Below are 27,464 nucleotides of genomic sequence, written 5' to 3'. Positions count from 1 at the left end.
TGCTTGGGAGATTCCCAGCTCTGGGATGCGGGACCTCCCCTGGGGCAGGGCAAGGACCAGGGCTGGAACCAGTCTAGGACCTCAGAGGAGGAGCTGCCACAGCACGGCTTCCCGGGGGCCGGGGCTGCTCTGGTTTTTGCTGGGGTGGGAGGGAGGGGATAGGGACAGATCTGAGAGCCTAGCTCAGTGGGAGCGGGGGATCTAAGCAGCGCCCGGTCTTAGCGAGATGCCGGCAGAATCACTAGGCCCCGCTTGTCTGCCTGCACCTGCCCCCGCCCCCTCGCCCCCCACAGGCTTCACACACTCCCAGTCCCTTCCCCGAAGCCGCCTTTGGCACCAGTCCCAGCAACAGGGCTCATCTGCTCCAGCCCCTCCCTGTGTCAAAACTCACTCTCAGAAAAGGGTCCTGTACTGGGGGATCACTGTCACTGTGACCTTCTGCAAGAAGCGAGAAGGGAGGAACAGAAAACAAAACTAATCAAATACCTACCAGGTGTCAGGCAGAGCTGCTTGCTTTCCTCAAAGAGTTAAAATTACAGAAAGGTTTCCCCTCATACTCAGCCCCTAAAATAAGGCTCTAAACAGTTTACTCTTATCCTTCTAGACTTCCTTCTTTGTACACACACACACACAGGCTATTTTTTTAAAAACTGAGATAATGTTACGTGTTCTATGTGGATTATTTCATTTAATCCTAGGTTGTTATGATCTCTACTTTGCATTTCAGGAAACTGACGCTCAGAGAGGTTATGTACTTCTTCTAAGGTCACACAGCTGGTAGAACTGCCTGGCCCCACAGCCTCACTCTCTGCATCTTGGGCATCACCTATGGGTGCAGAAGGCCAGCCTTGTTCCTGTTGGGGGGCATTTGGGGCTGCAGAGCAGGTGGGGCTGGAATTCTGGGCAGAGGCCTGATCCGGCCTTCCCTTCTGCTGTGCTGTGAGACTCAAGCCCTGGGGTCAAATTCCAGCCCCACTGAGTCCTTGTTAATGCTTTTTAAAAGGGGATTCTATTGCCATTTAATTGCGGCTCTGCCCTTGAAGCAGACTCCCAGCTGTCTGTAACAGACAGCTTGGCCTTGGATTTCTCTCTCCCAAAGCCCAGGGGATAGAGGCTGCACTGGGAGGTCTGCGACCTGGGCCACTCACCAGCTGTGGAACCTTGGCAGTTCCTGCCTCTCTCGCCTTGATGTCCTCTTTTCAAAGTTCCTTTCAGCCCCAAGGTAAGCCCATGACTCCACCCCTAGTCACTGCAGCTTGCTGGAGAGAGGAGGGGGAGGAAGAGGACGAACCGGAGCAGAGAGGAGGGCTCGGGGGCAGCTTAGTGGGTTTGGAAGGGAGTGGGTGTTTAAGAACAGGTTCTGGAATCCCTAGACCTGGGTCCAAGTCCCAGGGCAGGACCTATGCAGTTGTACAAGGCCCAGGCTCAAAAGATTCCCGGGGTTTCCCTGGTGGCGCAGTGGTTGAGAGCCCCCGGTCCGGGAAGATCCCATATGCCGCGGAGGGGCTGGGCCCCGTGACCATGGCCGCTGAGCCTGCGCGTCCAGAGCCTGTGCTCCGCAACGGGAGAGGCCACAACAGTGAGAGGCCCGCGTACCACACACACACAAAAAGATTCCCTACTTGGTTTTACGTTCTGTCATTGCTGTCTTGAAATTCTTAACTTTCTGAGTAAGGAGCCCAGCATTTTCCTGTTACGCTGGGTCCCACAGATTGCACAGCCAGCCCTGCTACCGCGTATGAGCCGTGTGCCCTTGGCAAGTGATTTCACCTCATCGATCCTGAGTTTTCTTATCTGCAAAACGGAGTGATGCTTACACCCCCTGGGAGGATTGTTCTGAGAATTCAAAGAGAGATGCCTGGTAAAGAGCCAGGCAGCAGTAAGTCCATAACCGGTGTCAAGCCCTGGTAATTGTGGCCATCTTTCTGTAGGGCTCTGTAGGGCCTGACAGGGAGAAATATCTCCGGAGCCGCAGTCTCTCTCCCAGCCTTGTCCACGGGGGCAGGCAGGGGGCACATTTCAGGCCAAAAATAAAATCCTCGGGCTTCCCTGGTGGCGCAGTAGTTGAGAGTCCGCCTGCTGATGCAGAGGACACGGGTTCGTGCCCCGGTCCGGGAAGATCCCACATGCTGCGGAGCGGCTGGGCCCGTGAGCCATGGCCGCTGAGCCTGCGCGTCCGGAGTCTGTGCTCCGCAACGGGAGGGGCCACAACAGTGAGAGGCCCGCGTACCGCAAAAAAACACAAAAACAACAACAAAAAATAAAATAAAATAAAATCCTCACTGGGAAGCGAATGGTGCCACCGTGCGCACAGCAACCCCTGCCTGTGGCTATACTGGGTCAAGTGGTTTAGGGCCCTAAGTTTCTGGGAGATCAGGTGCTGTGGGGTTTGAGCCTGGGGAGAGATGAGGGTCTGGTGAGGCTGCTCCGGCACCTGCTTTCAGCCAGAAGAGGGTCAGTCACGTGACCTTCATAAATGAAGGCCTGACGCCTAGAGGTGTTGATGGAATCTCCCCAAGGGCCGCCTCCTTCACTCTATGTCTTGGCTTGTAGGACCCCCAAGGTGTTGTCCCAGCACCTCAACCTCCCAGATGTTTCCAGAGTCCCGACTTCCTGGATTCATAGCTCAGCAATTTCCCAACGGTGAGACCTGGAGCAAGTTACTCAACCTCTCTAGGCCTCAGTTTCCCCATCTGCGAAACACTAACAGGTTTGACCTCGTGGACGTGTCGTAGTAAATCAACGCCCGCATGAAAAGTGCTTACAAGCATGCAGACAACGTCAGCCGCTGCAACGGCTGGCCTGCCTGCTTCCACTCCGCGCTGAGCCCGACAGCGGGCTCCGAAATGCCAGTCTGACCACGCCTCTCCTTCAGCTGCTCGTTGCCTTCAGGATGAAGCCCAGACTCCTTGTTCCGGCTCCTCTGAGCCTCCATGTGGTGAGGCCCAGTTCAGGGGCCATTTCCCCTTTTAGAGTCCACAGCCTCAGGATCTGCTCAGGGAAACCTCCGGCCCCCAAGGCAGAGCCTATGATGTGGCTGTCAGTCAAGCCAAGAGGCGGGCACATGACCCAGGCTCAGCCAGCTGGGCACCTTCTGTAAGGACTTTGATTATTATTATTATTTTAAATAAATTTATTTTTGGCTGCATTGGGTCTTCGTTGAGGTGCGCGGGCTTCTCATCGCGGTGGCTTCTCTTGTTTCGGAGCACGGGCTCTAGGTATGCAGGCTTCGGTAGTTGTGGCGCACAGGCTTAGTTGCTCCCTGGCATGTGGGATTTTCCTGGGCCAGGGTTCGAACCTGTGTCCCCTGCATTGGCAGGAGGATTTTTAACCACTGCCCCACCAGGGAATTCTCAGGACTCTGATTCTTAAGGATGGAGAAGCTTATGGAAAGGGGTTGGGAGGGTTCATTTGGGAGGTTATCCCCCTGAGTTCCTGCTGCCTCGATCTCCAGGGCTGCCCTAGGCCCCGGTCCTCTCTGGGGCTGGGTTTTTAGCCTTTCTTCCGATTCTGTGCAATGTCTCACAGCCTTCCGTTGATGCTCTCTTTGTCCAGAGTAGCCCTGTCAGTTTCTGTTGCAGGCATTCAGAGATCCTGGTGGACACACTCTGGCTCCAGACACATCCCAGCTTTGACCTTCACCTTGTGCTTTTAAGTATCTGCCTGCATTTCTCAGTCCATGCGTGCTACTTTGTGCCTCTGAACCTTTGTCCCTGCTGTTCCTTCTGCCGGGAATGTCTTTCCCACCTTATTCTCCTCATTCATTCTTATCCCAAGAACCACCTCAGACATTGTCAGCTCTGGGGGAACTTCCTCCAATCCTCCTCTATACCACACCCCCGCCTCCAGGCTGGCTCTGACCCTCTGGGCAGCCCTAGGCCCTGGGCTTCTCTCCCTCAGCAGCAGCATTTCCTCGTCTGAACCCAAGACCAGATGCAGGCCCACCCACCTCCATTTCTCAGTTGGCCACAACAAATGTTTTTTGGGCTCCAGAACCATGGAGGGTCATACAGGCAGCTCCCTGGGGACCTGCTCAGGGATTCCTCCGCCAGCTAGGACCAAATCCATTGCCTGCTGCTGAGGGGTCACGAGGGGAATTGCTGAGGACTGCGAGATTGGGAATCGTCCCAGAATAACAATGAGCCTGACTCCTCCGGGTTGGCCATTGCTCCAGCCCTAGCCTTTGATCCAGAGCCTGTGCCAGCCTTTGTCATAGCCCCAGCCGCTGCCCCAGCTCAAGCCACAGACCTGACCTCACACCCCACCCTCGGCCCCAGCCCTGTCTCTGCCCCTGCATAGGCCCTTCCCCCCACCTCTGCCCTCACTGCAGACCCCCAGCATCCTTCCCAGTGAGACCCACCCAGGCTGCCCTCCGTAGAGGCCCTGCCTCTGATCGAATGGGGCTTTCGGTGGGGAAGGACTGGCCAGTTAATTGGGCGGTGAATAGAGCAGGTATATCAGAGGTAGGTGCCGCGCCCAACTCCCCTCAGTGGCACAAGACCTGCAGCTCCAACAGTAGGTGACAGAGCCGAGCCTTAGGCAGGGGCAGGGGCAGGACCAGGTTTAGGTCCTGAAGGTTCCTTCTGTTCCTCACCTCCCCTGCCCTGGGCCAGACTATGTCCTGAGCTGTGGACAGGGCTGAACCCTCCATGGTTGCTGAGTGCCCCAGCTGGGGAAGTGCCCGAGCTATAGCCACCCAAAATCAGGTAAAAGGAGGCAAAAGGGGGAGTCCCAGGACAAGCCGGTAGGCTTGGGGAAGCTTGCAAGGCTGGGGTATCAGTAAAGACCACCACAGATGACCATCCTTGAAAGAAAGGCAAAAACAGCCCAAGTCTCCCCTGAGGTCACCAGCGCCTCTCCACCCCTTCTCCTTGGGAACTGAACCAGGGCAGCAGGGGTGGGGAGGGCCACAGGACCTCGGGGAATCAGGCCGTCCGCTCCACCCACAGGTGGATCCTGCAATGGACACATCATGAGGACAGAAGCCAGCACTGTGATGTCACAGCTCAGCTGCGGCTTTGTGCTCCTGGAGCTGTCCAGTGAGTCAGCTGGGCCCCTTCCTCCTTCCCGTGCTCATGTACCTGTGTCCGATGCTCAGGGCTGGACAGGTTGACTGTGTAGCCCCACCCCTTCTCTCCCTGCTCCTCCCACGTGCTGGGGCGGGCCCAGCAGATGGCCAATGAACAGCACGCTTAGGGAGACTGTCTTCTTTTGGCCATAACTAGCGACCAGTCTTAGGTGAGCGGCCCAGGAACTCTTTGCAAGGCTGTGTTGAAACCACCTGTCAACTAGGCCACCTTCCCAGCTTGACCGTGAGCTCATTCAAAGGGTCTATCCCGGTCCCCAGTCTAGCTCTGTAGAAGCTCAGAGTATATGATGTCAGTTAAATGCATAAATGGCTGGAGGGACGGGTGGGTAGAGATAGAGGACAAAGGTATCTCCTTCCTATGTGGGCTGCTCTCTCACCCGTCCCCAGCTCTGACCCTCGGAGTCTTTCCTGAATGCTCTTGGAAGCTAGCACCTGTTGGAAGCCCCAGGCATCTTGGCACCCATGGGACTTGACGGTGACGGAGCTGTCCCAGTTATGGGGTGACAAAGGCAATAATGCCACTGCAGAATGGCACATTTGGTCCCTCCAGAGCTGGGGGGCACAGCTCAAAGACCTCAGACTTTGAACTTAATGAAAGCCGAGTCCAAATCCAGCCCTGTTGTACATCCTCAAGCTGGTCACAGGGGCCTCTCTGAACCTCTGTTTCCTTTTCTATGAAGTGGGAATGTGAACTGGCTTCTGAGGACCGTCAGGAGAATCAGAAGAGAAAGCTGCCGCCTTGACTGTTGCTGTGGCCATCCATCTTCTTCCTGCCTGGCCCACGTGGCCCTCATCCTCCAGTGTAGCCTGAGGTGGTGAGGGGCAATGTCGGCGACCGTGGACACAGGCCAGGAGGCTGGCCTGAGCAATACCGGTGACAAGGACCGGGACCTGCAGGTGCTGTTCCAGGAACTCTGCCAACTCCAGGCAAAGTACGAGCTGTCCCAAGCCCCGCCGTGCCCCCTGCCTCAGTCCCAGGGCCACCTGCGGTGGGCTAAGCAGCTGGGACTGAGCAAAAATGCCTGAGGAGGCCAGGCCAGGAAATGCACGGGGAGGGGACTGAGGCCCGGGAGTAAGTCAGCAGGGGCAGCTGATTGGCGAGTGGTGGGGAGGTGGGGGGCTTGGCTTCCGCCCTTTGAACTCAGACCTTGGGCCAGTCCCAGGCCCTGTGCAAGCTTAGTCTCCCTCCACGAAGGCAGGGCTGTGGGTGACCATCCCTACGCCTCTGTCAGCTCGGCCCCTCTAAAATCAGCCTGCGAGGTTGCTGCTGTGCCTCCAAGCAGACACCCTGAATCCTTGCCCCTTGGTGACTCTCAATTTCAGGCTGCCCACGAAAGCCTGAGTTATATGCAAAAGGATGGATTGATATCTGTGAGTGATTTTATGGAGAAAAGTCCCAACCGGTCCATCGGATTCTCATGGGGCTTCCCAACCTCCCCACCGAAAGGTTTAGCACTGTAGCTCACAGGGCCCCACGTGGTATTTGCAGGGGGAAGACAATTTTTTCCTGCATTTTTCAGGACTGTATGGATGAGAAAATCGGGCCTGAGAGGCAGAGTGGCTTGCCCTGGGGAAGTCAGCAGTCACTCAGAGATACCCACCACAGCCTTTCCTGCTCTGCCGTCTGCCCTTGACCACTGACCTTGAAGGCGACCAGGGTGGGCAAGCTATTGGAGACTCATCTTGCTTGGTGATGCCCCCTGATGGCTGGGCAGCAGCACGTGGCTGTCACCCCTCTGGGGGCTGCCGGGGCCCCGACCACAGACTGAGTGCTTATGATGTGCTGGGAGCCCCAGACCCGGTCCCCACCGGCCTATGAGGGTGGGGTCTGGTCACCCCTGTTACGGACGGGCCAGCCAGGCACAGAGAGGCAAAGCCTGTGGCCGGATCACCAGCTACTGGGGGCTCAGACCATCTGCCACCAGCTCAGCCTGCAGGAGGGGCTCCATAGACCCCATGCCACAAAGGCCCGGCCTCGCTGGCCCCCAGGCCCCTTCCTCATAGCCTGACCACAGGCATCTCTTTGACCTCTTTGTGGCTCAGTTTACTCAGCAGTGAAATGGGGGTGGAGAGACTCAAGTCAGCGGCCCATTGATGGGGTCAGTGACCAGCCCAGCCCGGATCCGTGCAGATCCACAGAGGCTGGCCCTTGCCAGGGGCCACAACCTGGAAGTCCCCAAACCGTCTTCTCACGTCTGGCTCTCTCGCCGGCACTGAAATGTCTCTACAGACAGAGGAAGCTGAGGAGAGAGGTCATAAGGTTTTTGAAGACTATCTGATCAAGGTCCTTGAGAAAGTCCCCAAGGGTACGCAGCTTCCTCAGCAGGCACCTCCCAGCCTGGGAACCTGGGCGCGTGTGAGCTCGCTGAGCACTGAGCTCCCCTGCAGAGTGGGGATCCACAGGCCTGTGCCACCGTGGTCGAGCCAGCCAGGGCACCAGCCATGTGGCCTGCAGCAAGTTCTCAACGTCTCTCTTCAGTGGGAACAGCAACAGTTCCGTGGGCTGGATCCTTTATGAGCACGTAGCCTGGAGCCCGATGTCTAGCTATAGCACCCAGTAAGTGTCAGCTGTTATTATTACCTCATCTGTCTTTGATTTTGCTCTTAGGAACTAAAATTACACAGGCATCTGAAATGAGTTTTGTGTTCTGTTTTACCATGATTTGCACCAGAATCCACTGTTATCAGTGCTGAAAACTTGATAGGAAAGAGAAGGGGAGACAAACATACATAATTTTATTATCGTCATTGTCTTTACATCACCAATAATAAAAATAACTATTACTGTTTATGAAATATTTACTCTGCGCTAAGCTCTTTAGTCAATCTTTTTTACCCCTCTTTAGGAGCTGTTGAGAACTGTGTTACCCAGGCTCAGTGAGGTTAAGGGACTTGACCAAGGTCTCCCAGACAGGAAGTGGTGGGGCTGGGTCTCAGACTCTGGTCTACCTGATTTCAGAGTCACTGTGCTAAGTGCTCTGGAGCTGCAGGAGCCCCAAGGACTCTGCCCTGGAGGTCAGGGAAGGCTTCGTGGAGGAGGGGGCCATTCATGGGGCTCACATGCGTTCAGCAGAGGGGAACAGCACTGCAGGCAGAAGAACAGCACAGATGCAGGCTGGAGCCAGGCCCTGTGCAGTGGGTTTGGGGTTGAGTTCCAGCGTGCTGGAGCGCCATTATCCGCCAGGGGTCGCTGGGAGATGTGATTGGAAGGTTGAGCAGCACCAAAGAGCCTGAGCACGAAGCCAAGGGGGGGCGTAGGCCTCCAGGTCAGGCACGGGGTGTGAAGCAGACCCAGCACCCAGCGCTGCTTCTAGAAGCCTCCTAGTTTGGGACCTTCCTAATTCAGCAGTTCAACCCTGTTCAACCCATCCAGAATGAGCAAAGCTGGGGACCCCGTCACGCGGGACAGCAACAATGCCTGTCCTCTTCCTGCAGGCTCCCCCAGTCAGCAGCCCCTGCCGGGGTGGTGGTGGGGGGTTCTCCTGCCTCACTGGGCAGCCTTGATCCAGAATGCTTGCTCTCAGCCCGCGGTGGCCTTTCAAATGCAGATTCTTCTCTTGAAGAGGTGGGAGGTCAGTGATGGGGCGCTCTCAACTTCAGGGCTCCAGTGGACAGCAGAAGTCCCACCTACATTATTAGTATCACTGCAGGGGGCAGGTGAGGGCTGGGCATTCTATGCCCACCCCTCCTGCCATGCACTGTCTCTATAGGCTACAACCAAGGGGAGGAGCCAGAGGAGACCCCGGTGGAGGCCATGGTGGGGCACTATGGGAAGCTCTTCGCAGTCAGCCAGGACATCCAGAAGCTTCTGGAGGCCTTCTTCAAGATGAGCCAGGCCGTCCACCAAAGCCTGGAGGGAGTCTCTAGAGGGAGGCCATAGGGCTCTTATCCCGGTAACAGCTGCCTGAAGCCCGGCTCATCCTCCTTGGCCCAGAGAACTGGGACGTAGGGACCCCCTTCCCTCTGCACCCCCAGAGAAGGCCTGAGGCAGGGGCGGGCTCCTGAGAGGGTCTGAGTGGGGCGCTCACTCCAGAGCCTTGTTCTGTACCCCTTTCCCTCCCTTTCTGCCGGGTTTCTCCTGAGGAAGACTCAGCTTATACTTAAAAGGTATTCTTCGTGGTAGAAAACCCAGGAGTTCTAGATTCAGACAGACTGGGGTTCAAATTCCAACTCAGCCTCTGACTAGCTGCATGGCCCTGGGCACGTTTAGACCCCCTCTGAGCCTCAGTTTCCTCATCTGTGACGTGGGGGCAATTCAACCTAGTTGGTAGGCTGTTGTGAGACACTGAACACAAACTGTCTCAGAGTTAAGTGCCCCAAGAGGCCATCTCCCTCATAGTTGGTTCATCTTCTAATAAATTGAACTTTCACCCCAAGGGATGGGCATTCCATCCGGAAGAAACTGCCCTGGCAAAGGCATGGCATGATGAAATTTTGTGCTGCAGCTGGGGCCTGGGGACACGGAGAAGACAGAGGATGGAGACACGGAGAGGAAGGGAACAGGGAAAGGGAGGCTGGTGAGTGGGCTGATTCTCGCAAAGGACAGTGGCATGGCATTTGCAGCCAGTCTCTGCCCCCTAGTGGTAGCACTGAAAACCTACACCATTTTGTACGGATTTTTTCCTTCGTGGGCGGGGCACTGTGAGAAGCACTTAACAAGCTTTATCTCATTTAAACCTCACCCCAGCACCCGGAGGCAGGTGCTTCTATTCCTAGAGCTGAGACTAGAGGAGAGGAGTGAGGTGAGCATACAAGTAGAAGGTTGGATCCCAACTTTATTGAGAATTTTAATACTTTGTTCATCATGGATTTTTTGTTTTGCATTAACTTTGTTTTTGAAAAACACTGCATTTGGGAATTCCCTGGTGGTCCAGTGGTTAGGACTCTGCGCTTCTACTGCAGGGGCACAGGTTCGATCCCTGGTTGGGGAACTAAGATCCCGCAAGCTGTGCAGTACGGCCAAAACCAAAACCAAACCAAAAAATTGCATTCAAATATTATTTATATTAATTCTGAGTTAAATGTTGCACCCTAGTCCCAGGCATGCCATTTTTCTCATTTTCAAAGTAAGAAAACTAGGCCTCAGAAAAGTGTGGACACATGTATATCCTGTGTCCTCCAAACACATCTCCGCGGAGCCTGGCGTGGGAGTGCACCCAGCACATCCTGTGCCCCGCAGGCCTGGGCCGCAGAGGCTGTCACAGCCTTGCCCCCTGGTGTCCTCCCAGCCATTCCTGCAGCCGGAAGGGCCCAGACAGGTGGTTCTGCTTATGGTGAGAAAAACGGGCTCCAGGAGCTGAGCTGGGATTCGAACCCTAGTCATCCTACACGTCCATTTTCCTGCATCTCCTGGTGCCTTAAAGGGCCCTGACCACCCAGAACTTTCCCCTCCTCCACCCCCATCATCACTCAGACCCCTGAGCCGTGAGCTCCTCGGGACCAGGCCCAGGGCAGGTACCCCGGGAGGTCAGCTGCACCAAATTGACCAGCCACCCTACCACAGAGCCTCAAGATCCGGCTATGCCAGCTGCAGAAGAAGTGTCACCGCAGGCAGGAGCAGTGGCGGCAGCTGGAACACGGTGTCGCCTACCAGAAAGACACAGGCAGCTGTGATGTGAGTCCAGTCCACTGGCTGGGGTGGGGGGCGGGCAGCGCAGGGGCCGGGGGCTGCTGTCTCCTGGATAATGATCGGCCCCCAACACACACACACACGCACACACATGCGCACGCACACGCACACCACTTACCCACTTACCTCTCCTTGGTGACTGTTAGCTTTCAAAGGGCTTCTCTAAGACGAGCCAGATGTCATGTGACAGGTGGGAGAACTGAAGCCACAGATAGTTAAGGACCAGCTGGGATGCCCCCGTACAGTCCCAGGGCCTAGCATCTGCACTCCTAAATATTGGTTGATTCTTCCTCATATCTATTCACAGATGAGAAGAACGAAGCTTGGAAAGAGGAAGTCAGGGCTAAAGTCCAGGCCAGGATTTCTGGGTTTAATCCCTTGAGCTACTCCTTCCTGGCCTGGAGAATGTGGACTAGTTATTCTCCAGACCCCCGGGTCCTCCCCATAGCAGAGCCTGTGCCCTTCTGGCCGTGGGGGCTGCCTGGAGGACACGGGGGAGCAAAGGCTGGGGCACAGCGCTGTGCCAGGCACACTCCACCTGGGCAGGGTGCAGTCAGCAAATGTGGGACCTTCTCAGGCTCTTGTGGGATCCTAGTTTGGAAGACATGAGGGTTGGGGTCTGTGGGCTGCTGACTTCCAACCAAGAAGCTTTGACGGGGAACTGGATTGGTCACAGTTTATAGAGTCTGTTATGGGTCTTCCTCTTGAAGGTGAGAAGTAAGGTTGCTGATCACAACCCTGAAAGCCTGAAGTCCACACCTCTGGAGCTTCCCAGAGTGAGGAGCCCTGGGTTCCCCCATGTCCCCTCCTGGCCCCTCCCCTGGGTGTGGACCACGGATGTGCCCAGCCGGGAGGACCCTCTTGGAAGTTAGTCGGTCCGGTGTCCCTCTTTGCAGAGGCGGATGCTCTGACCCCGAGGTGGGGAGGGACTCGTCCAAGCCCCTTTGGTTGTAGAGCCCAGACCAGCAGGAGGAGGTGGCTCCTGGCTTCAGGACACGTCTCTGGCCTGAGTGAGCTGGGGGCAGGGGGCAGGGAATTCTGGGAGGGGCCCGAGTCTGCAGAGCCGGCTGCTAAACTGCATGCAAATGGTCATCAACAGCACGGCCCAGCAGTGCTGCGCCTCTGCCCACGGCACGCCCAAGGGCACGGGTCTCTTCTCCAAGCTCGACCTCATCCGGGTGAGGACTCTCGTGCCCGGGCTGGCCTCCGGCCTGAGCCTGTCCTCGGCCTCGGCTCATGGGGCATGGGTGGTGAGCTGCCCTATTCCTCCACGGCTGCATGGCTCCTGCACAGGTGCGGTAGGGTCTCAGGGTCTCTTTTAGGCTCTCAACAAACTTGTAATGAACGCTCATTGGTGCAGGGTCAGTGGGTTGTAAAGGAACTCCTGCCCTGCCTGGTCTTAATGTGGAGCCCCACCCCGGCACATCACACACATACACACGCACGGGGTACACACTCACACAGACACTCCTATGGGCTCTCCACACACCCTGCAATATACACAAAACATACGCTGACACACTGCAAACAAACACACCAAGGTGCACACAGATGTAGTCACGTTTACACAGGAGGCACATTTCAGTGACCGACGGAGCCTCTGTGCAGGGTCCTCATTTTAAACTTCAGACTCTCAAGTCCACTGAGATTTCCCTTCTCAGTCGGAGGGTCCCCACCAGGACCAAACTCCCGCCAGTCATAATGCTGATGCTGCAGTCATGGAGGTCATGTGATCAGGTTGGCTTCCACCCACAGCAACATATCTTGTTTTCTTTTTAATAATAGCTTTATTGAGATATAATTCTAGTACCCTAAGATTTACCCTTCTAAAGTGCACACTTCAGTGTTTTCAGTACAGTTGCAGAATTGCGCAACTATCATTAGTATCTAATTCCTGAATCTTGTCATCACCTCCCCAAAATACATTTTGTATCTGGCTGCTTCCACTTCGCATGATGTCTTCAAGTTTCATCCACATGGCAGCACAAATCATTCCTTTTTTTTTTTTTTTTTTGCGGTACGCGGGCCTCTCACTGCTGTGGCCTCTCCCGTTGCGGAGCACAGGCTCCGGACGCGCAGGCTCAGCGGCCATGGCTCACGGGCACAGCCGCTCCACAGCATGTGGGATCTTCCCGGACCGGGTCACGAACCCGTGTCCCCTGCATCGGCAGGCGGACTCTCAACCACTGCGCCGCCAGGGAAGCCCAAATCATTCCTTTTTATGGCTGAAAAATATTTTGCTGCATGGATAGACCACACTTTGTTTATCTATCCATTAGTTGATGGACATTTGGGTTGTTTTCATTTGGGGGCTATTATGAATAATGCTGCTATGAACATTCATGCCCATGTTCTTGCATAGACATGTCTTTTCAGTTATCTTGGGTATATACTTAGGAGTGGAATTTCTGAGTCTTGTGGTAACTCACGAGGTAACTCAGCGAGGAACTGCTGAACTGTTTTCCAAAGTGGCTGTGAAATTTTACAATCCTATGATCACAATATGAGGATGCCAGTTTCTCCATATCCTTGTTAACACTTGGTGGTCTCTCTTTTATAATTTAGCCATCCTAATGGGTGTGAAGTGGTATCTCATTGTGGTTTCGATTTGCATTTCCCTGATGATTAATAATGTTGAACATTCTTTCACGTGTTTATTGGCCGTTTGTATATCTTCTTCGGAGAAATGTCTATTCAGATCCTTTGACCACTTTTTAACTGGCTTCTTTGTCTTTTTATTGAGTTGTAAATATCTTTGTATATTCTGGATAAAAGTTCCTTATCAAATATACGATTTGAAAATATTTTCTCTCATCCTATGGGCTGTCTTTTCACTTTGATGGTGTCCTTTAAAGCGCAAAGATTTCAATTTTGATGAAACCCAATTTATATATTTTCATTTTAGTCACTTGTGCTTTAGACATCATATCTAAGTAACTATTGCCTAATCCAGGGTCATGAAGATTTACACCTAAGTTGTCTTGTAAGAAGTTTATAGTTTTAGCTCCAATATTTAGGTTTATGATGTGTTTTTAGTTAATTTTTGTATATGGTATGAGATAGGGGTTCGCTTTCATTATTTTGCATAAGGATATTCAGTTGTCCCGATACCATTTGCTAAAAAACCTGCTCTTTCCTCATTGAATTGTCTCCTCATTCTTGTCAAAAATCAATCGGCTGTAAATGTGAAGGTTTATTTCTGGACTCTGAATCCTATTCCATTGGTCCTTACGTCTGTCCTTAGCACTGTCTGGATCACTGCAGCTTTGTAGTAAGTTTTGTAATTGGGAAGTGAGTCCTCCAGCCTCACTTTTCCTTTTTGAGGTTGTTTTACTCTTGTAACTGCATGTCTTGCATCGTGCGTGGAAGTTCCGTGTCTGGGTGGGTTTCAGGTCTGGTGTGACCCAAGGCTCAGTGACACCACGAGGGCCCGTCCTTTCCACCCTCCTTTGTCTGCCAGCTTCAGCATTGGTTTCATCCTAAGTCATAACTTGCTTTTCTCTTTCGAGGCAAGTTCAGTGGAGTTGTTTGAACTCGGGATTCTTAGCGCCTCTGGGACACTGGGGGCGAGTCCCACGGCCAATGTTTTCTAGCAGCAAGAGTCCACAGTGAGCGAGCCTGCGTCTTGGTTGAGAAGAGCTCAGGAGAATTTCACAGGCAGTTATCAGGGCCTCTCTGCTCCATGGCACAGCTCTTGGGGCACCATTCACAGTGAAGGCTGCATAACTGGCATCCCCTGAGGCATAGATCCTTCACATCATGATATATGAATGAGCATTTAAGTACGGGCACATTTGCCCTACAGTCACAGTGTATTAATTTCATCTTCTTCCCCCGCAAAAAGGAAGAAATTACCCAGTGATGTCAGGGTGTCCCAAAGAGCTCCCTCAGCAATCAGTCAAGTCTCAGAGTCACCCACATGCGCTCGGCATGGTACTAGGGAAAGAGAGGTGGAGGGAGATAAAGGTCACCTGGCCCTTAAGAAATGAGTGCCGCTCAGAGAGGGAGGCTGGGGGCAGTCAGGGTGGGCTTCTCGGAGGAAGCAGTGAGAAGAGGCAGGCAACCACATTCAGGAAGCTGCACAAGGACCTGGGCTTGGAGTCATCCAGCCCTGCCACTGCTGGGCTGTGTCGCTTCAGACAAGTCACTTAACCTCTCTGAGCCGCAGTTTGCTCATTTGCCAATTGGCCTTGATACCACATCTTTGGCAGCGCCCTTGTGAAGACTAAAGGAGACGCAGGTCAACCTTGATGTTGCTTTGGTCCCTGGGAAGTGGTGTCCAGGGGCCAGAGTACAGTCAAGTGAGAGAGATTTCTTTTTTCTCTTAGGAATTTATGTTGGACACAATGGAGACTGTGAGATTCATCTCACTGCTCAGGGGACCCAGAGTGTGCTGGACAGCAGACAACCCCAAGGACCGGGGCCTCAGAAGGTACCCCAGACCATTCAGGAAACATTCAAAGAGTCAAGATTCGATCCCCAGGACCCCCTTTCCTAGCACCCAGACTTCAGAGTCCCCAGCCTGTACTGACACAACCCAGGGCCACCAGCCCTGCCAGCATCACGACCATCTCTTTACCTGCTTGGCCTCCTTTTTTCACCACCAGAGCTCCTGAGTGGGTGGGAGCCAGGGGAGGCGGAGGTCAGTGAGAGGTGGGGCAGCTAGGGCTAGGGGGGGTTGAGGGGGCACTGTTCCCTGCATTGGGGGATTGGCAGGGATCGAGGTGAGACCGTGGGCGAGACAGAGGGAGGTTCCCGAGTCAGAGGCAGCAGCCAGGTGGGAAGTCCCAGGTTGGAGACCTGCACCCAGAAGCCGGGGATGCATTTCTCGCTGTAATTGGTGGGTCTGTCTGGGGCCAAGGAGCTTGAATGGACGCCCGACTGTTGGGAACGCTGCAGTCATAGGAACTCTCGCAGAGAGCCACCCTGAGCTATAGGATGCGTGGGAGCTGGCCTGGCCCACAGCAGACCGAGGGTACTCAGCTTGTAGGAGAACATCTCATCACTGGTTCCCAGAAGCTGGATACCAGTTTGGTGCCTTCTGCCCACCTGAGGGTCCCTGAGCTGCCTGGAATGAGTGTTACTCTCAGGGGGACTGGGGGCAGGGCAAAGCCCCTCTCTGGGCTGGTTTTCCCACGTGTGAAATTGGGTGCGAGGATGTCTAAGGGAATCCTCTCTCCAGTCTGACGTTCTTAGGTCAAGGTTGGAAAGGCCTCTGCGTGGATGGCACTGGCTTGGTGTTATTGAGCCACGGAGGTGAAATCACCCTGGCAGCCACCGCAGCCCCAAAAAGGATTCACTCCTGCGGGTCTGCTGATGTTAACTGATTTAGGTTAACTTTGAAAGTTCGGAGCAACTGATTTGCAGCAAATGGTGGGGCATCAGCAAATTACCTTTCAAAGGGGAGTTTCAGAAAAGACGCTGCTATTCCTTCAACAAGCACCGAGGGTCTGCTGTTTTCCAGGTGCTGTTGGGAGAGGGGACGGGAGGCTCGGAGGGAGGGGGTGGGAGGCTGGGTAGGACTTGGGCACTGAAATATTTAGGGGAGCTAAATATAAGAAAGAAGGTTATGTAGGGTCAGGTCTTAAGAGCAGTTTTTTTTAAAAGGCCGGGGGGAGCTGCAGAGAAAGCATCATTTTGAGTTTCTGACTCTCACGCCTTTGGGGCAAAGAGAGCATCCCAGGTAGGGCTTGAGTCAGATTTCAGAAGGCAGAGGTTGGGGGAGGGCTGAAGAAACTGAAGGGAACACAGGGTAGGGCTTCCAGTTTGGCTGGAGCACAAAGAACCCGACGGGCAGTCTGAGATGGTGGGCTGGGGAGCCACCGTGGGGTCCCAGAGGCCAGGCTACGAGGTTTGGAGGCCATACCTGGGGGTGTCTTAGACCATTCTGGCTGCCATAGCAAAATACCATACACCAGGTGGCTTAAACAACAGATGTTTATTTCTCACAGTTCTGGAGGCTGGAAGTCGAAGATGACGGCATTGGCAGGTTTAGTGTCTGGTGAGAGCCCACTTCCTGGTTCAGGTGGTGGAAGGGGTGATGGAGCTCCTGGGGTCCCTTTCTTAAGGACACAAATCCCATTCATGAGGGCCCCACCCTCATGACCTAATCGCCTCCCAAAGGCCCCACCTCCTAACACCATCACACGGGGGTTAGGATTTCAACATAGAAATTTAGGGAGCAGGTACATTCAGTCCATTGCAGGGAGCATCTCGCCTCCATACCTCACTGCTTACTTTCTCTGCACCCAACATCCACGTTCCAAAGAGATCTGAAGTGTCTCATTAGCCTCCCTGTAGTGTGGGCACATGTTAGGCCAGCAATTCTTAGATTTGAACATTCCTCAGGAGGGCTTGTCACAGCAGAGTGTAGGTCTACCCCCAGAGCTTCTGACCCAGCAGGCCTAGGGTGGCCAGGCCTTAGAATCTGCATTTCTGACAAGTTCCCAGGTGATGCTGCTGCTGCTGGTCTCAGGCCCACACTTTGAGAACTGCTGCTTGGGAGTAACGGCAAATCCCAAACGCCTAAGCTGGGCTCTGCTTCTCCTGGAGTACCAACTCCCCCTGCCTGGCCTGCAGTCCCCATCTGCACAATGGGGCTAGCGTCATGGGGACCTGGCATCCTGGGAGGGCCATCCCCACCCCGTCTGACCTCCTGGGAGGTGCTGAACATGACACCCTGTTAGGGGCCCAGGGAACAGTCCTCTCACTTTGCCCACAGAGGCTCTGTGAAGAGCTGTTGTCTTTCTGTCCTCTGACATCTGCCTGCTGTGCACATGTTGTGTGTATGTTTGCAGGTCTAGTTCAGATGTTTGGCACGCTCCCTGGGGAGGAGGGCCATCAGAACAGATACCTGGGGTGGCAGTGACCTGGCCATTAGTCTAAGTTTGCAGTGGGCACCTGAGTCTTTTAGGAGCTCCCAGCCTCCTCTGGGCAGAGCTTGGGTCATGAAATTGACAACTGGGCACTGCGCTTAGGGGCCCTGATCTCTCAGGCTGCTGGCATGTACTAGAACGCTGGGGTTTATCCTTGCTGGGCTTTCTTGTCAGACAGAAAGCTCTCTCAGCCCTGACCCTGTACCTTTAAAGCACTTTCCTCCTGGGTTCCATATTAGCTGGAGAAAGGCCTTCAAGGGCATTTGGAGAAAACCACAGTGGTTCAGGTACCTTATGAAATATCATTTCATCTGACTGCTCATCCAGATCCTGAGACCCCAAGACACTAGGAGGCCCAGGGCTTGGACATTTTCTGAGACTGAGAGCTCATTACCTGACATCGAATTCCAGCTTTAATTTTCTTCAGGTGTGAGGACATTCTCTCTACAGACCATCCAGGAAAAGTTGGACTATTAGCTACTGGCTGGTGCTGAGAAAATTGCCTATTTGGCAGGAAAATCAAATTATGTCCTTTTTCCACACCACATACTGTAGTATATTCCAGTTCCTTTGAATGATGGTTTTCCAACTTTAATGTTCATTAAAACCACCTGTGGGGCTTCCCTGGTGGCGCAGTGGTTGAGAGTCGGCCTGCCGATGCAGGGGACACGGGTTCGTGCCGCGATCCGGGAGGATGCCACATGCCGTGGAGCGGCTGGGCCCGTGAGCCATGGCCGCTGAGCCTGCGCATCCGGAGCCTGTGCTCCGCAACAGGAGAGGCCGCAACAGTGAGAGGTCCGCGTACCGCAAAAAAAAAAAAAAAAAACAACCAAGAAACAAACAAACAAAAAACCCACCTATGACACTTGCTAAACAGGGCTCATTCTCAGAAATTCTGATTCTGGCACGAGGCCCCCAAAATCTGGATTTTAAACAAGCATCCCAGATGGTTCCAGTGCAGACTGGTCTCTAGTCACAGGGTGAGAAACACTGAATATCTCAATGTCAAAAAGAAGAAAATCTGCTCCACATTTACCTGGTCTTTAGTCAGGAAGAACTTTGGAAGCATGAAAGCAACAGAAGTGACACCTGAAAATAATTTGACCATGTAAAAATGAAAAATGCATCCACCTCAGAACACAGCCAAATATCTAAAGACAATAAACTGGGGGGAAATGGTGAGAAATTTGAAAAAGAATCAATGTTTTTGATATTTAAAGAACGCTTACACAGTAAAAAAAAAAAATGACATCAATTGTTCATTTCAGCAAATCACAAAATAAATAAAAATGGCCTATAAACGTGGAAGGTATTTCACTTCACTAAAAATAAAATTACACCTCATAACTTCTGCCCATCAAAACATGTTTAGTTAATACACTAATGCATATAAGATAGGCTCTCCAACACTGCGAGGCTGTTTGCATAAACTCTCTGGAAAGCAATTTGAGAAGAGATCTTAAGAGGCTTACAAAATGTTTATGTCCTTTGGCTCAGCAATTCTAGGTCAAGAAATTTAAGTTAATAAAACCAGAGCTATTTGGTTCAAAATGACAGAAAGCCCAACTCAACTTGGCTTAAGCCAAAAAAGAGAAGGTATTGGCTTATGAAACGAGAAGACCAGGGATCGTAGAGCTTCAGGAACAGCTCGATCAGGAACTCAGTGGCAACAGAATTCAGTCTGTCTGTGGGCTCTGCTCTGCCGCAGCTTGGCTTCATTTTCAGGCTCAGCATAAACAAGATGGCTGGCAACAACCTCGGCCCCACATCCTTTAAAGTGGAAGTCAGAGGAAAAGAGAGAATGTCTCTTCCCAGTAAACCCTGGCAAGTCCCAGGATTTACTCTAATTGGATCACCTCGAGTCAGGTGTCGCTCTAAACAAATCTCTGATTGGCTAGGCCTAGGCTCCCTGTGCGTCCTGAATGAATCTCTGTAACTAGGGGAGATTCCATGCTCTGATTTCCAGGACTTGATCAAATTTTTGTTTGAGTTTTTGTGAGGTGGAGTATCTTTCATGGCTGGGGACCAACCATATGAACTGAAAGAAGGGTTCCCCAAAGGGAAATCAGGCAGTTGTTATCACAGGGAGGTGAGGCCTGGCGCTGGGCAGGCACAAGCCAGAAATGCCCGTTACGATACAGAAACGGTGTCTGTACCGAAACGTCCACCACGCTGTCACTTACAGTAGCCAAACTGGATACTAACTCAATATCTCAGAGGAAGAGTTCAGTCAATGATGCAAAACTTCATGATTTTATAATTCTGCAGCCATTAAATTCCATGTTTTCAAAAATAATGTAAGGAAAATTATCTAGAGGGTGTAACGTTAAGTGAAAAAAGCAAGCATTTTTTTTAAGTTGAATATAAACTCAATTTAGTAAAAATTATATATGTAAAAGAAGGAAATAGACTAAAGCAGTGCTTCTAAGTGGGAGGATCCTGACCCTGGGGTGGGGTGGGAAGTATTATACCCACCGGGTGCGGTCGATTGAGTAAGTGTTCCCTAGTCTCCACCCCCTGTCGTGGCGCCTACATCTGCGCTCCTGCCACAGGCTCAGTATTCACTTCTTGGCTTTGGGTCGGCCCTGTGACTTGCTTTGGCCAATGGGATGTCAGTGGGTTATGACACAAGCAAAGGCTTAAGACTTATTGTGCAGTGGGGCTTGTGTGCCTCTGGGAGCCTCCTGGTTGCAGGGGGATGAGAACCACAGGGAGCTGACATAGACCAACCTGCAGCTCAGATCCACCGACACCATTCAATCCTTACTAAATCCACGGACCGCGGAGTGAGAAATAAACGCTTGTAATTGTAAGCCAGTGAAGTTGGAGGTTGTTTGTTACACAGTATTACAGCAAGAGCTGTCAGATACACCCTCACACTTCTTCAGATTCCATGCTCTCTCCAACCCAAGAATCACCAGCGTGTGGGGAGCCAATCCACCCGCTGGGCGGGAATTGGGTTCCTGAGGAATGCTGAGGTGTCGAAAAAGGATTAGGAACTCTGTTCTGTCATGTTCATCAACCCATCCTCTGGATTGGAGGATTCTAATTTTTAATTTTCTTCTTTTTACTTTTGCATGTTTTCCAAAGTTTCTGCAATAAGCGTGGTTAACTTTTATAACCAGAGGGGGAAAACAACTTTATTCAAAAATTGGAAAAATTAATTGGAAACCAACTCTTCTTTGCATCTCACTGATCCTAACCTTTGGCGTCTCCAAGAACAAAGCTAACCGTCAAGTCCTTCACCCACATGACTCTCTTCAAGTCTCTGAAGACAGGGTTCTTGGCCCCTGCACGCTGTCTTTTCTCCAAGTTCAGCAATTCTGATTTCTTGAATGTGTCTCCACTCTCTGAATGGACGCCACTGGTTTCTAGCCTTAAAATGTGGTGTCCCAATCTGAGTTCCATTCTCCAGGTAAGGAAGTTGGCCAGACAGGGATAACAGGATACGTCTGGAAGAGGCTTCCTTGCCATGGCTCCACCTGCAAAGGCACTGAGCGTTCCTGCCTTCACATCCCAGCCCAGCACCCTGGGGCATCAGGCTCTGCCCATCCCTCTTCTTGGCCCAGGAACGGCCTGGCTACTTCGAGGCTTGTGCCCGAGACTGTAAGTGCTGGCCAGCCCATGGGAACATCTCAAACGTCTTCAAACCCGAGCCCACCTGGCACCAGTATGTCCCTGTTTCTTACTAGGCACCTTCAGAAGATGCTGCACTGTTTCCCTGCCCTGTGATGCTGCAGCTCGCTCATCCCGGCTGCCAGCTACCAGGATGCCCAGCCCTGGGTCACCAAGCTGCTCTCCAGCACTGCGCAAGGGGAGATGTGAGGCCCGGAGCTGCACCTCCCTCACCCCTAAATCTCCAAGCCTAGTCAGGACCTGGCACAGAGCAGGTGTTCAGTGTTGGACAAGGGGGGATGTGTGAGTCAAGAGAGCTAGGCTCCCGATGACTCTCCCCCTAGTGAGAACTTCCTGATGTGGTACTAGGATGCTGCTTTGGGGCCACTGTACCTCACTGGGTCCTCCCCACAACCCGTGATCTAGAAAGTGGCAGTTTCCCAGTTCCATTCTACAGAAGGGGCAGCTGCAGCTCAGTGCAGTTCTGTGACCTTGGGGTCACACAGCCGCTCAGTGCTTGAGCCGGGACATTTATCTCAAGTCCATCAGGCTCCAGATGGAACAATGTAACTGGAAACAGTTTGGTAGCAAAAAGAACTCTAAGAACAAGCACTGACATGCACTGGACGCTTGCTGTGTGCCATGTACTCTGCTAAGCTCGTCATTGTTCCTGCAGCCTTCATGCCCACCCTGTGAGAATGACTATCCCATTTTGCAGATGAGGAAATGGCGGCTCAGAGAGGTTGAAGGCTTGCCCGAGGTCACACAGCCCAGGGCGCAGGCCCCACATCTGTCTCCTTTCAGAGCTGATGTTGTGGGCTGAAGGGGACATGGGTATGAATCATGAACTAGAGTCAGGAGTCAATGGCTTAAGTCCAAATCCAGGTGGGATCAAGGGAGAGTGCGCGACTATAGATCCCTGCTGCTCAAAGTGTGGTCCGGGGACCTGCGTCGTGGGCATCACCTGGGAGTTTGTGAGAAAGGCAGAACCTGCCTTTTAACAAGATCCTCTGGGGATCCATGTGCACAGCAAAGCGCTGGTCTGATTTGCTCTGAGGCAAGCCTGGCCTTACCCTCAGGTGAAGGCGGAACTCCCAAGGACAGCACCAGCTCTCATCATCAGGGTTCTGCTGGGGTCTGGGAGGGGTGTCTGTCTGTGAACTGGGAGGGGCGATGTCTCTAGCCCGCCAATCAGCCACCTGGGCTCCCACTGAGAGCTGCACACGGTCCGTATGTGCTTCGAGGGAGGTTCCTTCTGCCCTGACTTTCTTTCCCTGCCCGTCCCTTCCCTATCCACTTCCAGCCTCACCTCCTTCATGAAGCCTCCCCAGCTGCCTCTGCCCCAGGCAGAGTGAGCAGAGCCCGCCTCTGGCTGCCACCCCCTTGTAAAAGGCTCTCAAGAGTAATTACCTCCTTATAGGTGTCACTTAATTGTTTACATTTGTATCTCCCCCACTGGAAGGAGAAGTTCTCAAGAAGAAAAACTATGTCTTAGCCACATATTCCAGTACCCATTGTGGAATAGGCCCTCAAGAAATATGTGTTGAATGATTGCATCCTTATATCCTCTGAGCAAATGAAGAATGAAGGAAGGAAGGAATGAACGAACGAACAAAAGTCTTAAGCAAAGGAGTGAATCTCTAAGTGAAAAATTTTAAGGACCATGTAGGAGTCCAAAGTGAGGGATATTTGCGGGGACAGAGGAATCTTGGCTACCACTTGGCCCTCAGGGTCATGCATGTCCCATGCATCGATGCCGATGGATACCTGGGGCCATGCCACTTTCCAGGATGAGCTGTCTCCCCAGCAGTCACGTAGGGTGAGCCTTGCTAAGCCAGGCAAGGGTTTAATGAGTCCTCCAAGGGAATTATTAGGGGAAGAGCTCCCTCTCTCCCCTCTCCATAACATCATAAATCATAGGAATGCTGTAGCCAGTCACCTGGGCTGTTCCAAGGAATGAGGAAGGAGGGGGCCTCAGGACAGCCAGTGCCCACATTGGAGCGTGTGACAGACAGTGTCCACCTCTTTGGAGCCAGCAGAGACTTGCTCTGGGGTGAGTGAAGCCACACAGGCCCACAGGGCTTTTTCAGTCCTCACTGGCCTTTAACATGTGGAGTTGGGATGGATGAAATGGAAGAGAATAGAAAAACATGATTGACCCCTGTGTGTGTGTGTGTGTGTGTGTGTGTGTGTATTTCTGTCTATTACTAGTTTATACATAATGGCTGGATAGATTATCACCAGCTCTGGAGGATGGACTTGGGAAGTTCTGACTAAAAATAAGATCACATGGTATCTATAAAGATGGCTGATCCAAAGGTTGGGAATTTTCAAAGTTTCTTTTTTTTCTTTCATACCGAATAGTGTAGCACATCATTTTAAAAGATTTCAAAAAGTTGATCTAAGACCTTTATACAGTTTGGATTTTACCATAAAGTTTTGCATAAGATATAGTCGGGGGAGTGGGAATACCTACAGTTTTTTATTCCTGCAATGATTGATTTCATTTGTCTATTTCCTGTGATCTCATATAAGAAATTATTCTAGGCAAAATGCTGCCACTTAGAAGATGAACAAATTTTAATTCTCCTTCAGCAACTGGCAAAAAGGTGAGAATTGTGAGAGTTGGAAAGCTAGTCTGCGAGGAACAACTGCTTGAAGTATGGGAGTGGCAGGGTCTTTCGTGGGCAACTGAAACTGATACCTGGGCTCAGAGAGGTGCAGTAACTCACTCAAGGTCACACAGCAATCAGGTGGCAGAGCCCAAGTCTGGCTGACCTCAAAATTAGAGCACTTGTCCTGATCAAAGCCTAGAACTTCCCCCACCCCCCTCCCGCCAAATATGTCCAGTGGCAGAGAAGAGTTTACTCAGACTTTCAGGGGCCTGGTACTCAGACATGAGGGAGACCAAATATTTTTGCACTTTTGCATTTTCATCTGAAAATTTCATGTTAGTCAATTTACCTTCTATTTCATAATACTTTGTTCTTATACCAAAAAAATCATGTTTTCTTCCCTGTAAAAATCTTTGAGGAAAACAGATGATCCAGGAAGCTGCTCAGTGTTTATGCAGCACTTCAAGCTTTGCCTGGCAGAGCTGGGGGCCCCAGGGACCTGGGCTGGGGAGCCAGCACTTACCCCACATAACCTCCATCATCTGTAAACAAAAGCTCAAGTTTCAAGAAGCTTTACCAACACCTCCAAGGCGAAGCTCTTCTGAGCTTTGCTCTCCAGGGGTCTAGAGAGTTTCCAGGGATCACAGCCCTGAACTTCTCCATTTTTCATGTCCTGGGGGATGGCAGTTTGGGGATTCACTCAGGCTCTGAGATCTGCTGAATCTAACAGAGGCTGTGCTCTTGTGGCATCACCCCAGACCCTCTCTCTCCTGCTGCCCCACGTCCAGCCACTGCAGGTCCTGTCCATGTTACCGTCTGCCCCTGGGTACTGTCCACTTCCCCCATCTCTGTGCCCCACCCTAGGCCCTAGCCCTCTCATCTCTGGCCTTCAGGTCTTCTGCTTCCACCCCCACCCTCTCGAAACCCATTCTCCTCATAGCAGCCACAACCATCTCTCAAAAAAGCACATCTGATTGTGTCCACCCTCCCTCCTGCCCCTTCCAAGGCTCCCTATTGCCCTCAAGACAAACCCCTACCTGAGGCCTCAAGGCCTGCATGACCTGGTCCTGACCCCCTCTCCAGGCTGATGTGAACCACTCTCCCCTTCTTGACTTGCACCAGCCTGACGGGCCTCTCCCAGTTCCTAGAATTCACCAGCTCCTCTCCCTGGATCCTCACCTATGCCATTCCCTCTGTCTCTAGTGCTTTGTCCCTTGGTCTCTGCTTGTGCCTACTCATTCATTCAGTTCAGTTTTCTGGAGCACCTACGACGTGCCAGGCACCCTGTCATGTACTTGGTGTGCTGTGGTGACCTGGTCCCCACCCTCCTGGAGCTTCCCCAAGGCAGACACACATTAACGGTGATGAACTGTGATAAATACTAGGACAGGAAATCACAAAGTGCTAAAGAAGAGACTAACAGGCTGGGGACAGGGAAAAGAAGGACAAATGAACCCTCCTCCAACTCAGCCTTCAGACCTCAGTCAAAATTCGCCTCCTCTGAGAAGACTTCTCTCTCCCCGTGAACAAGGCCAGAGCCCTGGGTTACTGGTCCCACAGCACCCTGTTCTCTTCCTTCCCGGCACTTGCAGAGTTTGCAGTTAGACATCGATTCCTGTGGCTAAAGCGGTAGTGAGGAGTGTGCTGTGGAGTGTCCGCTCTGCATCCAGTGGAGGCTCGAGGAAGTAACCCCAGAGCTGGCTTCACCCACACCATTACCCAGAGATGTGAGTATCATTAACACCACTTCCTAGAGGAGCAGACTGAGGTTGAGAGCAAGAGAGGCTGTATCAGTCATCTAATGCTGCGTAACAAATCACCCCAAAACTTAGCTTAAAACAATGAACATTAACTACCTCATTATTCTTGTGGGTCAGGAATCTGGGCATGGCTTAGCTGGGTCCTCTGGCTCAGCATCTCTCCACAAGGCTTCAATCAAGCTGTCAGCCAGGGCTGTGGTTTCATCTGAAGGCTCAACCGGAGGAGAATTGGTTTCCAAGCTCACTCAGGTGGCTGTTGGCAGATGAAGTTCCCATAGCCTGTTGGACTAAGGCCCTCAACTTTTCATTGGCTGTTGGCTGAAGGCCTCCCTCAGCTCCTTGTCCTGCGGACCTCCTCATAGGGCAGTTTACAGCATGGCAAGTAAGAGAGAAGAGACAGTGAGCCAGACAGAAGCCACTGTCTTTGGGTAACCTAGTCTCAGAAATGACACTCCATCACTCTTGTACTCTGTCACAAGCAAGTCATTAGGTCCAGCCCATGCTCCAGGGGAGGGAATTACACGAGGGCATGAACACAGGAGGCGGGGTTGTTGGAGGCCATTAGAGGCTGCCCATCACAGAGGTCATGTACCTGCCCCAGATCTTTTAGCTAGGACATGTGCCAGCCTCCTTCAGGGGCAAGGCTCTCTGTCCCGCCTCAAGGAGGTGAGGATGGGGCGGGGACAGGAGCTTTTGCCAAGCCCAGGACCCCCCAGTGGCCTTGGCTTTCTGTCAACCACACCCAACGCTTTCTCCTCCCATGGAAGCTGGGAGTATTCCCTGCCCAGCCCAGGAGGCTGTGTGGGCTATGAGCATTTGCTACCCAGACTGGAGAAACGTTAGCTTTCAAAACCCAGGCCTGGGAGGAACCCACAAATGGGCAGTTGGCTGGAAAACTGGCCTATCTATTAGCCTCCTAGGGCTGTGGGTTATGTTTAAACTGAAAAGTGAGCTGTGATGTGGTATAACTGGGCCTTGTAAGGTTATTTCTCTTCCAGATTTTCTTGCCTCATTTGAAAAGCCACAGCAGCCTGGCAGGTACATTCCTTTTGTTTCTCCCCCCCCCCCGCCCCCCACAAATTAACTCTCACTGCGTCTCCTGGTGGAAAATTAAATCTCAGTCATCCAAGGGGCTCCCTCCTGTCCTGCCCGCACCCTATAGGGGTTGTGTGGTCTGGACCACAGATTCAGTGCAGAGAGCCGGAGGTCGCCACCCCAGCAGAACAGGAGCTGAGCGAGGCCAGCGACTTCTGTCAGTTTTGTGCACAGATGTGCACGGTCGGTGCCCAGCACACAGTGGATGTGCAACAAGTCTTTGCTGAAGGTTGAGTGAGGGGTCTTTTGTTCCGTGGCCACAGTCTTTGCCCAAACATACATGCGCCTTGGATGGAGGGACAAAAGGGGTCTTGGCCAGCCAGGCCAGCGTCCAGCGTTCCCCCAGGGAACACAGGCCTTTCCTCTTGTTCTGGGACACCTACTTCCACCCCTTCCCTAATTCCAGAAAGTTCTCCCTATTCAGTCAGCCCCAACTCCCAATTCCCTAATCCCCCAAGTTCCATTGTTCTTTCCGAAAGAACTTTTCTTAAAAATAAAAGCCTCTTTCTCAACAATGCCCCTAGGAGTGGGAGCCAGGGTAGACCACTGACTCCAGGGCTGGCCCACAGCTCTGTGACCCCGGAGTGAGGGAGGGGGAGGGGGAATCTGATTCTATCTCATTCTTCCCAGCAGTGAAACAGCACACACGTTGTATCTCAACAAAGTTTTCAGCTCAAAGGTGCAGGCTCTGATGCGAAGGGTAGGGGCAGGGGGCAGCCAGGAGGACGGCATTGACACCCTGTGAGGAGGTGAACCAACTTACAACCCGGGGGTCCTGCAGAGCAC

General features: G+C 52.6%; 1 protein-coding gene and 1 non-coding gene across 2 annotated transcripts; both read left to right on the top strand.

Moving 5' to 3' along the window:
* Positions 1-5,914: 5,914 nt before the first annotated feature.
* On the top strand, positions 5,915-21,418 carry CCDC197 (coiled-coil domain containing 197). Its single transcript, XM_060001235.1, is given in 12 exon segments — positions 5,915-6,021; positions 7,320-7,339; positions 7,342-7,395; positions 8,800-8,945; positions 8,947-8,982; positions 10,593-10,703; positions 11,429-11,494; positions 11,780-11,896; positions 15,047-15,242; positions 15,435-15,442; positions 21,163-21,263; positions 21,334-21,418. Coding segments are annotated over 12 exon segments (1,047 nt in total).
* Positions 9,949-10,020, top strand: TRNAR-UCU (transfer RNA arginine (anticodon UCU)). The gene has a single exon. It is a non-coding gene; the product is annotated as a tRNA-Arg (tRNA).
* Positions 21,419-27,464: the final 6,046 nt, after the last annotated feature.

The sequence above is a fragment of the Delphinus delphis genome, chromosome 2 (assembly GCF_949987515.2).
Source record: "Delphinus delphis chromosome 2, mDelDel1.2, whole genome shotgun sequence".
NCBI classification, from domain to species: domain Eukaryota; kingdom Metazoa; phylum Chordata; class Mammalia; order Artiodactyla; family Delphinidae; genus Delphinus; species Delphinus delphis.
Note: the sequence above shows the minus strand (reverse complement) of the source record. Positions and strands in the feature narration are given on the sequence as shown.